This window comes from Centruroides sculpturatus, unplaced genomic scaffold (assembly GCF_000671375.1).
Source record: "Centruroides sculpturatus isolate CEXI.00-Female unplaced genomic scaffold, Cexi_2.0 scaffold273, whole genome shotgun sequence".
NCBI classification, from domain to species: domain Eukaryota; kingdom Metazoa; phylum Arthropoda; class Arachnida; order Scorpiones; family Buthidae; genus Centruroides; species Centruroides sculpturatus.
This window is the reverse complement of record NW_019384700.1, coordinates 677,707-691,184: the sequence shown is the minus strand read 5'-3', so window position 1 is coordinate 691,184 and position 13,478 is coordinate 677,707. Positions and strand designations below refer to the sequence as shown.

Sequence of the window (13,478 nt, the reverse complement as noted above, 5' to 3'; positions counted from 1 at the left end):
TGAAGTGGCAAAAGTAGTGTAGTAAGAGCTAATTACTGCTCTGTCTCATCGCTATCCAATAATATCTCTTTACGTCTAACTTAAACTTGCAACATTCGTGAATTGTATAAGAGCTTACGTATAATCTATGTTTATTATCTATATATTTTTATATATANTAATAATAATAATAATAATTTATAGTATTATTGTGATCAATTGATTTCTTAATCTAAAAAAAAAAAAAAAAAAAATGGAGTCCTTTGGACTTCAATAAGGCCTAGGCCCCGAAAAACCTAGATTCGCTCATGGTTATAATCATCCTAAAAACTTATGGAATAAATAAATCAAATTGATTTAATAAAAATACGTAATAGAGACTAAAAATGTCTTAACTTGTCGCCACGTCCGGTATCTTCCGCTGCATAGACGACCTTTCTTTAGAGGCTATGCCTCTGCAAAAAAATGCAAAACAGTCTAAAAGTCCATAGGTGACAATGTGTGGACTTTTAAAAAAAGGACTTCTAAATTCGTCAGCTCTTTTTTACAAAAGAAATATTATATTTTTAATTGTGATGGGATTGTCACCTGTGGACTTTTAGACTGTTTTGCATGTTTTTGCAGAGGCATAGCCTCTAAAGAAAGGTCGTCTCTGCAGCGGAAGATACTGGACTTGGCGACAAGTGAAGACATTTTTAGTCTCTATTACGTATTTTTATTTAATTGTAAATTCATCAGCCTCTTTTTTTTACAAAATACAATACAATACAAAATGATTTGTTTATTTGCATTTTATATTACAGTAAGTTTATGTATGTAACTTACAGATGTAAACGGAAATATAATACATCTACTAGAGAAAAATTACCTGAATTAGAAAGATAAGTAGCCTATGTAGAACTGATCTAATTATAAGGCAATGATTTCATGACCTTTAACTAGATTAGGAAAATATATTACTTGATTTATACTCATTAATTATATAATAAAACTAATTATTTAGTATTAAAAATGCTGAATTTCAATGACATTAAATTTATCTTTATCATTCATTAATCTAATAAATTAATATTTGATTAATGAATGATAAAGGTAATATTTTATAAAATTAAATTATACGAACTTCGAATAAACAAATGTAATCATTTATAATACTAGAAGATTTTTCTATTATTATTATTATTGAATTTTGAAAATTCTCATTATAATAGAAAATTATTTTTATTTTTTTCTGTAATGAGTTAGCCAATTTAATAGTTATCTTTTTATAAAATCTTTTTTATTTTTCATGGAATTGGACGTACAATATGTCTATCAATCCCCTGCTGAAGAAATAAGTAATGAAAGACTACACAATACACGCAACAAACCCCCATGTAGCTGGACGGCGCCATGATGCTTTTAATCCGATTGGCGGATCTCGCGAGGGACAAGAGCCATATCGAGATCCTATATTGTTGTCACGCGTGACGCAACACAATACTCTAATGTGTTAATGATGTTTCGAAAGAAATCTTCGATTTTTGTTCTTTTTCTTTTCGTTTAGAAATATTGCCATTTGATATTGAAAAATTTAAACAATTTTATCCCAATTTTTCATTCATATAAGTGGCGAATTTATATATTAAACATCATATTTTTAAAATATAATTTGGCATTTAAGTATACAAATCATTAAGTTTTATATAAGCTAATATAATATATATTAAAATTATTTATACATAATCTTTTTATAACATTTTAAAAAAAAATTTTTAACGCGAATTTTATTCAGATATTTTTGCTGTTAGATTTTATTACGTAGAATTATATTTATTAATTAATCTGTTTTCTATGTTAAAGAAGGAAGTGATATAAGCCTATTTACTATTTTTATACTGCAATAAAAATTTGAAATGAATTTTAAATGAATTTTACATCTAAATACATAAATTTAGCTCAATGGTTTCTGTTTTAGGAAAGTTTCCTATTTCTAAATATGGTAACTTACATTAAGAATTTTATTATATCTAATAGTAATGATGATGTTTGAAGCATCTAAATAATTATTGATCTGGAATATATCATGTTTCTGACCATTTTATTGTCTCAATCCGTTTTACAGAAGAGTAAATACGAACCATCTGAATTTATTTAGCTTTCTTCTTAAAACCAGCTGTTAAAACCTTGTGTTAGTCATTAAGGCCCTGGCTAAATTGTTACAGGAAGGAACTTCTTAAAACAAGTGTCCAGTTAGCCGTAAATTGTATTATTTAGTTTACATGTCCATAGAAAGAAAAACATATTTCTAATAGAGAATAAAATAGAAATAAATCATATTTATACTAACTGACCAGTAAGTAATCACAGTAGCAAAACTATTTCATATACCAACTTCGTTACGGCATTAAATTTAACTACGAATTCAATGTATTTATGTTTTCTATAACAGTTTTTCATTTAAAAATAACGAGTATAATCGTACTTACTTATTATTAAAATGAGAATAAAATACTAGCTTAAATATCAAAAAAATAATAACTTATTAGATAAGCTATGTAAAAGAACTGCTTGCTTTTACTTTGTCAGTCACTTAATGAACTTTGAACACCTTACAATAATTGAGTACTTTTATAATGTTTTAAAAGTTTTATTCTTAAGAATTCTTTGCTTTGCATATTGTATATTGCAGATGCATTAAGTATAATAATCTATTTAGAAATTATATTCTAAAAATAGATTTTCTATACAGTACTAATAGCATTTCTTCGCACCTTATTCAGGGAATAGAGGATTATCTAAATCCCATTGTTACTAAACTAAGTAGCCTATTTGGTATAAGAATCCTTTTCCAGATAAACTAATTATTCTTTTAGTTCATTTTAAGTTTTAATGTATTTAAATTTAGTGAACGTTTGCATGGATTTTTATATATAAATTTTTACCTATATATCTGAATATAAATTTTATATAATAGAATATTATTATATATTTTAATTGCATTGACCAGTCCCAATTTAAATATTGGGTATTGTATATAATTTAAAAAAGCCCATTATTAAAGTAAATATATTTACATATCTATAAAACTTTGCTAGATTTATTACAAGAGATGCATTAATTAGAGATACGGCGTTAATTTAGTATTATTTTACGCTTGTTAATTTTATCCGTAATAAATTTAGTATTATTTAAATTATTAATGTTAACATGAATTTGAAATTTCTTCTGTACAAACTGTATTTAATGTAGATTAAAATTTTACGTGATTTTTAATATTTTATTGGTTATTTTAGTTAGAAATTAGATTATTTTATAGTAAACATTTTAAGTGTTATGTATTAAAATTTTGAAATATTTATTTTAATAATTTTTTAAAAAAAGTCTGTTTAGATTTTCTATCCGTACATGGCTTACTTTATTCAATTAACAGATATTTTTAATTGAATATCTGAAAAATAAAATTCCAGAATTAAAAAAAGATGCGAGTAATTTTAAATTCCATTAACTATTAGTATTGTGAAAGAATAGAAAAATCAGTTTGAATAAAAGCAGTATATATTACTTGCCACTAACTGTCATTGTATGTATTTGTATGAATATAAGACGTTGGTTGAAGATGAGGGAAACTAAATATCATTTAGCATAATTATTTTAAAGGTAAGCTATATTCCGTAGATTGTGAGTTAGTACACAAATTGGAAATGTTCATGTTGTATTTCGATCCAAGATTTACAGGTATAGTATAAAGCCTATAGTATTTACTTTTTACTTTTCAAGCCTGGGATGCATCACTCCTCCGATGATTGACAGCGAACCCCCGCTGAGGAACCCCGCCTACACGCACGTGCCATCTACTACGATACTAGCATCTGATTGGAGCAGAAAGCAGTTCGTCTGTCCGTTCTTCATATTCATCCAATAAGAGAGAAGTTGACTCAGCCAGTGACGGCATAGCACACCAGGTGAGCCCGGCCAGTCGACTCTCAGCTAGACGAATGGGGAGCATTCGGTGAGGACGTCCGTACGCCTTGCTCCGCTGGCATGACGCAGACTTTAAGTAGTGCGATTATGGAACATGGGTTCGGTAAACGTAGTCAAGCCCTACGTCTGGTCGAGCTACCAGGAGGCCATGGTCACCCGGCTCTAGGGCCCAGCCAGGGGTTCCCCTTCAACACGCCGGCAGTCCACCACCGCGGGGGTCAAGAACACCATCAGTCGTCAGACATGTTGAACCCCTTCATGGACACCAGTGCCCACATGGGTGCCATCAAGTTAAGTCCTTCGCACGCTATGGCTGGTGAAGCTGCCGCCGTGGCAGCTGCGGCGGCCCATTCTCAGACTAACCACCAATTCGGGGGACAACCACCCAACGGGTACGGGGTACCTCATTCTCACGTGAGCCATCATAGTCATGTGGGTGGTTACGCCACTAGAGATTTTCTCATCCGTCGGGATCATATGCCTTCGCTATCGAGTACCTTGGCAACGCACGATTCTTTGACAACAAATAGTCCAGCTCATCATGGAATGTTTGTGTCGTCGTCTCATCACACGGCAGACATTTTTTCGGGTCTCGAACATCCCCACCACACGGGACATGTCAATGGTCAAGTTCGACTGTCGCTCGGAACCGATATGTATGGCCGGCCTGATACATTTAATCAAATGGGAGCTCCGCGTTCCGACCATCACTTGACGGGCACTTACGGAGCTGTCAACGTAGGACATGTCCCACATCATCATGGTTCGGGAGCCTTCTTTCGTTACATGAGGCAACCTATTAAGCAGGAAATGACATGTTTGTGGGTGGACCAAGATCAACCAAGTCCTAAGAAACCGTGTAGTAAAACGTTTAATTCCATGCACGAAATTGTGACTCACATTACCGTCGAACACGTCGGTGGACCCGAGTGTACTAATCATGCTTGTTTTTGGCAGGATTGTATTAGGAATGGTAGGCCTTTCAAAGCGAAATACAAACTGGTAAATCATATCAGAGTTCACACCGGAGAAAAGCCGTTTCCGTGCCCTTTCCCAGGCTGCGGAAAAGTATTTGCGAGAAGCGAAAATCTTAAAATTCACAAAAGGACTCACACAGGTAAGATGTATACAAGTTATGTACTAATTTTGCTTTTAATACACACAAGTAGCTAATAAAGATTATCATGCTAATCATTCCAACTAAAATTTTTATTGCATACTAAACTAATATATAACAGGAGTTCAAAAACTATTTAATATGTGTAATCCAACTTTATCGTAGCATAATAATCCCAAGACACGTATTACAGCAAGAGAAAACGAAAATTTGGGTCTTAGAAATTAATTCCAATGTCATATTTAGTAAAACGGTAGAATGTTGTAAAGCAGTGCAGGTGGTGTGGGGAATGATTTATCTGATTGTGTGGTTTAACAACGCAATCGGACTTGTAGAACAAACCCTGTTTGTGGCCTAGGAACCCATTAAAAGCAGATTACGGCCTCTAGGGAGCTGTCAGGTAGATAGGGCCACCCAATGATGGTTGTTATTAGACGAGTCCCGAGGGATCGAGAGCAGTTTGTCACTTGATACATGGGTCAGGTGTGGTGACTTTTCGCCCCTTCTTCCAAGGGTCAAGAAACTGACCTATCTGGTTCGATGGTGTCTTGTTAGAGATGAACTTCAGTAATACAAAATTTGTTTTATTCTCTGAACAAGTATAATAAACTAATTTAGTACAGATTAAAGTTTTTCAATGATACTATCACACTTTCTGATAACTTAGAATTCCTCTTATTACTATCCATTAAAATGGCAGACTTTAAAAATCAAGTATGTAACATTTAAGAACATGATATACTATACTGTACAGTACATATATACTTGTATTAATTAAATTTAAAAAACTACTAATTTTATTTAAAGAACAGTTTGAAATCTGTATTTATTTTTAAAAAAGTTATGCTTACACTGTAATTGAAAACGGCATTAATGGGAGGTTCTACTGCAATTTCCTATGAGTTGCTGATCTTATCAGTCTGATATAATCTCACTGTATAGATCAGTGATACCTGGATACAGTTTGTAAACATCGAAAATGGATAATTGCTGGTTTTAATGACGATAATATAATGTTTACAAAGTGTATCAATGTATCGCTTGTCTACTAAACTGATAAGATCAATAATAATCTCAAAAAATTGAACAGTTAAATTGATTTCAAGTACACAACTTGATCCATTTGAAATCATATTTAATTGCAAAATACAACTATACAAAATGATAAATGTTTATAATCAATTTAAGAAAAGTCCTCTTAAAATCTTATACCTTTTTTTAATTATTAAATAGCACCATAAGNATTTTTCTCCTGTTAAAAAAAAGAGATAAAAGAAATATGAAAAGTGATAACTATTAAATAGAATATCGAACACGCTTTTCTCAAACTGTTTACAACTGACAATTTTTAATTCAAGAATTTCTTTCGTTAAATTCGTAATGTCTTTCTTTTTTTTGTTATTTTCTGAAGTTTCTTTTCTTGTCATAAGAGATATTTTCTTGTAGTGAAGGTGTTTACTTCGATGTCAAATTGTAGTCGATGTCACTGGGGGACACATTGGCTCCGCGGGATTGCTTATCCCTTAATTGTTCTCATATCGGCATCCTTTTTTTCAAAAGAAACATTTAAAGGATTCACGCGCTTCCGGAATTTATTAAAAGAGTTATCACTTAGCTTATCTTTTCTCAGTTTTATCTCTCAAAGTAAATCTTATTCGTCAAATCATTTGAGTTCCTTACTAAGTAGGCTATTATCTCTCAGAAGAATTCTATATTGAATTTTGGTACTTGCTGACGAAGGATTAGGAAAAATCATTTAAGAGCTGCAAGTACTTCACTCCATTAAACATAATATTAAAAAACAAACTGTTTTACTTAAAACTTTATAGATGAGACTCTTTTAGTTTGATAGTTTTAGTAGAAATTAGCCTGAAGGTGATTTATCACTCTGTGTATATAATAGCATCGTGCATTGATACGTAGAATGACATTTCATCTCCAGGCTAATTTCTTCAGTTTACCAAGCTATTTATTAAATTTTAAGTATAAATTTTTGTTTTTGAAATTACATTAATAAGTTCTAAAGTAATTTCTAAAGTAAGAAAATATTATAAAGCAAATATATAAATATATATATATATTGTATAAATTTAAATAATTTACCATTCCATTTATTTTCTTTTGATTAACATTTCATGTAATTGTTTAAAGGAAGAAAAATAATTGAAATCATAAATTGCAACACAGAAGTTATTACAAATACATTATTTTAAATCAAAGAAATACTAATGCTGTCTTTCGATATTTGAAATGAATCTTTTCTTCGGATGTGTTGAATTTGTCTTAAGCCATTAAGTTACAAATAATAATAAAATCTTAGGTCTGAAACGTAAACTGCTTAAAATTCTTTCAAAGTACTAATGAAGACAAATGATTGCGAGATAGAGCAACACAAACGTTGGTTTAGAATTTTTCATTCTCCTCTTTAGTTGGAAACCTCCCAATACTGCTTAATGATTCTTAATTCTTCTGTCGAGAAGCAAAAGAACAATGACTTTTCGTGCTAAAAAGATTTTGTTTGCATTTCTACGCCCACGAGACATTATAATTGATTTATTTCTATTTTTGAATATTTACAGATCTGAACGAGATTTTTTAAAATTCTTAGCTTCAAATTTCTTCTTTTTTCTTTTTCTAGATACTAAATTATTCTTAACATTAGAAGTTTTGTTTCTTAAACTAAACAGGTGCAAATAAAAAGGGTTTAAATCGGATTCGATGATAACTCATCGCGTTTTAATTCGGTTATAAGAGGTTTATCTTTTGTGCTTTTGTGGTTGGGTCACAAGACTAATCTTATCTATCAATAATTCATAGAATACAGGAAATGGATTTGCCTTACATTCAATAGATGAGAATATAATTAGATTGAACTTATACTCCTGAAAGAGACATGAAAGAAAAGAAGTGCACTTCCCACGAAGCGGGGGAGGAGGAGGAAAATCCAGGGTTTTGACAGCTGCACAACCCCAATCCTACAAGGGGAAGAACCAAGCCCTCTACTCTCGAACGCCCCGCCCCGAGAAGCTTAGGTAAACTACGAGGGATGGGCGTAAGTCCATCCAACATCTGCTTTCTACAACAGACCGTGTAATGTAGAATAATGGGAGCTTCTGTGCACAACCAACTATTTTGTTTCTGACTGTGGGAATCCGCACGCATTCTCGCTAATATTAAATGCCCTGCTCCTCCACTCCTCAGGTACCATCATCGCTACGCTCTCCGTTTAGCCGAGCAATAAAATCTCCCCAAATGCATGGATACCCGCTTTTCCTCCAGGAGAAGTAAAGCCACTGCATAGCTCTCGTGCCATTTAGCGAGTTAAAATAAAGGTTAAAGACCATTCAAGAAAATATATCCGAAATTTTTTAAAATATCTTGCATTCGGGTTAGTATATAATTTTCGTGAATAGCCTAAGAACCTGTAGGAAAACTGATTGAAAATATGAATTGTTTTTCTATTGCAAACAAATTAACAAGAAAATTATAAAAATAATATTGAGAATAAATAGAATAAAAATTAAGAATAACTCTTTCTGTTTCAGGAGAGAAGCCCTTTAAATGCGAGTTCGAAGGTTGCGACAGGAGGTTTGCTAATAGCTCAGACAGGAAGAAACATTCACACGTCCACACAAGTGACAAACCTTATAACTGTAAAATTCGTGGTTGTGACAAAAGTTACACTCATCCCAGTTCTCTACGGAAGCATATGAAGGTTCACGGAAAATCTCCTCCGCCGCCGGGCTCGACTCCCGGACCCGTAGGAAGTAGCGCCAGTAGCACGGGTTCGGGTTACGAGAGTGACGGCGGTACGGGTTCGAACATTGGAAGAGTTCAACAGGTCAACCCGGCGGTCGGGCCGGCCTCTGTAGCACTAACTTTAACCGGCCACCATCCTGCTTTGGCGGGAGCCGGACACCACCCCACAAACCTGAGCGAGTGGTACGTATGTCAGTCGTCGGCAGGGATGCCCACTCCACCCAGCAACGAACACTCGCCCGTAGGAGGACTTATACCCCATCCGCTACATTCTGTTACCACCGCTTATTAGGAAAGTGTGTACATAATCGAGCAACGTGGAGACTGGGTAAATGCCCCGAGAAGCGTTCTGGTCGGAGAGAGAGAGAGTAGTGTGTTGATAAGGGACCAGAGGGGCGTTACCCGAAGCGCGGCAGACTGCATCCCGGAGCTGCTATAGTCCGTCCTGTATTGATCCCGAAAGACGGGAGGGACATTCCCGCACCCGTGCGGGTCACTCTGTACAAACAATAAATGATGCGAACCCATTGCGTCGATATTATTGTAACATATCTGGGGCTTTCCAGAACCTGTAAAAGTTTTTAAATTAATTGTAGGTAAATCCCGACTGGGTCTGAACGACCTTCATTAAATAAAATACGTACAATATTGTGTGTTGTTGTTGACATTAAACAGAATATTTTGTGTTTTTATTTTATTTATTCCACTACATTACCTTTTTACAATGTTATCAAAACTTCCATCTACGATTTTTCTAAGCAAATTTAACATTAGATAGAATTAAATTGATATTGATCTTAAACGATTATGCGTGTTTTTGTAAATAGTTCTCACTTGCTATTGAAATTGTCTGAGGATAGAAAGGAGAGGAGAGTAACGGAAGAGAGTAAAAACCAAATGTAGAAGCAATTAATTGTAACGGTAATTAAACACAGACTGATGTTAAGTATTCATGACAGTCGCACTCTACAATCGGTGTTGTCCGTCTGGATTGCAAATCTTCCACCCCCGCCCATCCCTTGTTTCAGTTCTTCACTTTGATCTGTTCGAATTACAGAATGAATCGTCCTTTTTTCGCGAATCGAAGGCGTCAAGTTTCTTATCGCAACTCCTTTCCTTTTCTCATTATGCAATGACAGTCCATTAGTCACTTTGCAGTTTCGAAAGTTACAACATTTTCCGAAATTGATACCATAACAGTACGAAACAGAACAAGGGAGGACTCGAATAACCATGCATTCTAATCCTATCTCTTTTTACCATTCGGTATTACAACCTTTCCAGTAATCTTATTATTTTTTTTTAACATAGTTTTCATATAGTAATGGCGTTTATGCTGAATATATTCTAATCAATAGTAACAAACTTCATACATCAGGTATTCGAATTTATCTAGACCTCACACATCTTTCTAATGATAGATACAAAAATGGCATAAGAGATAAGATATACTTCAGAAGATTAAGATTCAATTACTGAACAAATGACATCAATTATTCAACTAATTATCTTTTCAATTGATCTGTCTAGCTGATGCTTCTCCTCCAGAGTAAAACTGGTTTGGGATGATTAGTTGTATTGTCAACTGGATTTTTAAAATCATCATCTGTGTGCTAATACGAAAAATAATTCTCTAGAAATCCTTATTTGGAATATGGAATAATAGATACAATCTGTATTGTTTAAGAGAAAAATCTGTAATATTCATGCTAGTCGATTCTTTACAGGACTGTTAAACGATGAATGTTTGTCCACAGCCTTGTACTAAACCCAGACCGACAATGATTAATGCCACTCACTTCCTCTGCATCCACAATAGTTCTTTCTTCCTGTGACGTCATGGCTTTGCTTGAATGATTTCTTCCATAAAATTACACCTTCCTATGCGTTCTTGCCATTTAATTCCGCCATATTAATTAGTTTACGTTGTATGACCCCGACTGAATCCTGTTTTTTCTATCGCAGTTAATAAAGCAATGTGTTTTTTTTCCTATAAACTTTCACTCGATAATAATTTCAAATTATTAGAAATACAATATATATTTTTCCAAAGTTTATTCCATTAATTTTTAGTTACTTTTGTCCCTTTTTAAAATTAGTTTCTCGGGCTATTCTACCATACATTTTAATTCTCATAATTAATAGTTTCTTTAAATGAGTGTGTGTATATATATATATATAGTGCTTTGTTATTGAGTTTGTTTTTCTTGAGACAATTCGCAATATATTTTAGCCTGTCAGTAGGTCATAGTAATTAAATATTGCCGCATGATCGACCATCCATGTATGACTTCCATACGTGAGTTATAGCTCGTTTTGGAAACAAACAAGATTTAAATAAATTTCTACGAGGACTTTTATATGAAATATCTAATGAAGTCTTTATTTTCAACAATATTACATACCATGTAAATTATACAGAATGAATTTTCTCATTAAGCTTTACATTAGTAGTAGTTTCTGGCTCATTCATCTTGCACTTTCACAAATTGAGAAAGTTTACTTCGAATCTGTTTACTGTATAATAAATTAGAGGCTGTTACTAATCCAATTATAACAAGTGATTAGCGGCTATTTAAAGTGAAACATGACGTTTGTTATATGAAGATATGTAATACTAGTCATAAATTTACATATTTATTTATTATAAATTATGAATAATGAATTGGAAATAAATTAGTGTTATTCATTAATATCCAGAAAATATTTAAATTTCTGGAAATATTTTTTATATACTTTCGGGATAATTAAATTCACTTATTTAACCTTATATTCAAATCAACTGCTTACCTTTATATCTATTTATATAATTAAATATTATGCGAAATAGTTGACTTGACTTAATAATTACTATATACAATTATATTTTAAGAATCACATAATCAGTTTGTTTATTAATGAAATATTTTGTTTGAACTTTTCAATTTATTAATAACTTACTATAATGTAACTGGTGAACTAACAATATTTATAATTACATAGTTTTTGTGTCAGAAATAAAATTAATGAATTCTAAATAATATCTCGTACATATTACGTGTTGGTTTGAAGAATAAAGTGGTTTCTAGTGATGATATTTTTCGCATAGTAATTCATTTTATTAAGCTCTTTGATGTTGGGCGAAAAATAAAAGCATTTTATTTGATTATATATAAAGCTTTTCTAATGTTACACAGTAAAAAATGTCTAAAAAAGTTATTTTTTAAATCGTTTTTTGAACCATTTTATCAGATTACTGTATAGATTTTTAGGAAATTCGTTTGTAACAGATTACAGTCGACCCCCCTATAACACTGTTGATTATTCAGTTTTATATGATTTCCCATGTTGTACGAGTCACTTAGATTTTACAAATACGTGTGCCGGGCTCTGAACGGCTCACGTATTTGTAAAATCTAAGTGACTCGTACAACATGGAATTCATATAAAACGTAATAATCAACAGTGTTATAGGGGGAGTCGACTGTACTTATCACTCAATATTTATATTAAGCAATGAAATATGTCGAGAATACAGTGTTTTTTTAACTAGAAATTCTTAATATGACGTTTTTAAATCCTAATTTTTAATTGTTTTATTCTTCATTTAACTTATTAACAAGAGTTTAGGGAAAAATAGAAAGAAATTAATCTGTGATATTAATGAAATGACAAATAGAAGTTTATTGTTTACGAAAATACAATTAAGCTCGTATTAAGATTACGAGCTTAATTGCCTTCTTCCTTATAGAAGGTTTTATGAAAGATTAAGCTCGTATTAAGAATAAGAGCTTAATCTTTCATAAAACCATAATAGGCCTACGCATTTAGAAGAGTATTAAGCTTCTACTGGCTTATGGGTTCGATTTCCACTTCAAACGTGGATACTGTTATCGATTTTTAACCGAAATTATTCTTATAGGGAGGGAGAACCTGTAGCTATTAATGGATGCGAAATTGCTCATCATCGATTTAAATTTATTAAAGTATATTTCAGTTTCTTTTTTAATCTATATTGCATTAAACACGGCATAAAAATATCAGTTTTTAAACTGAAAAATGATGTAGGATATACAGGCGAATTTATTTCAGAAATTTTTCTATATTTCTCAATGGTTTTTGAATTGATTTTCGGTGTGCAAAATCTAAATTATTATTAGTTTTACATTATATTACAGGCTTAAATCTATAATGTACTNTTTTAAAAAAAAATTTTTAACGCGAATTTTATTCAGATATTTTTGCTGTTAGATTTTATTACGTAGAATTATATTTATTAATTAATCTGTTTTCTATGTTAAAGAAGGAAGTGATATAAGCCTATTTACTATTTTTATACTGCAATAAAAATTTGAAATGAATTTTAAATGAATTTTACATCTAAATACATAAATTTAGCTCAATGGTTTCTGTTTTAGGAAAGTTTCCTATTTCTAAATATGGTAACTTACATTAAGAATTTTATTATATCTAATAGTAATGATGATGTTTGAAGCATCTAAATAATTATTGATCTGGAATATATCATGTTTCTGACCATTTTATTGTCTCAATCCGTTTTACAGAAGAGTAAATACGAACCATCTGAATTTATTTAGCTTTCTTCTTAAAACCAGCTGTTAAAACCTTGTGTTAGTCATTAAGGCCCTGGCTAAATTGTTACAGGAAGGAACTTCTTAAA

General features: G+C 32.0%; 1 protein-coding gene across 2 annotated transcripts; it reads left to right on the top strand.

Annotated features, from left to right (window-relative positions):
* Nucleotides 1-645: 645 nt before the first annotated feature.
* On the top strand, nt 646-9,495 carry LOC111627533 (zinc finger protein ZIC 4-like). 2 transcript variants are annotated; one of them, XM_023371131.1, is made up of 3 exons: nt 646-781; nt 3,739-5,059; nt 8,605-9,495. In XM_023371131.1, exons 2-3 carry the CDS (start codon nt 4,003-4,005, stop codon nt 9,108-9,110), a joined length of 1,563 nt encoding a protein of 520 aa, XP_023226899.1. In that variant the 5' UTR covers nt 646-781; nt 3,739-4,002; the 3' UTR covers nt 9,111-9,495. The 2 variants fall into 2 exon arrangements, with proteins under 2 accessions (XP_023226899.1, XP_023226898.1); XM_023371130.1 differs by lacking the exon at nt 646-781 and adding an exon at nt 3,484-3,618.
* Nucleotides 9,496-13,478: the final 3,983 nt, after the last annotated feature.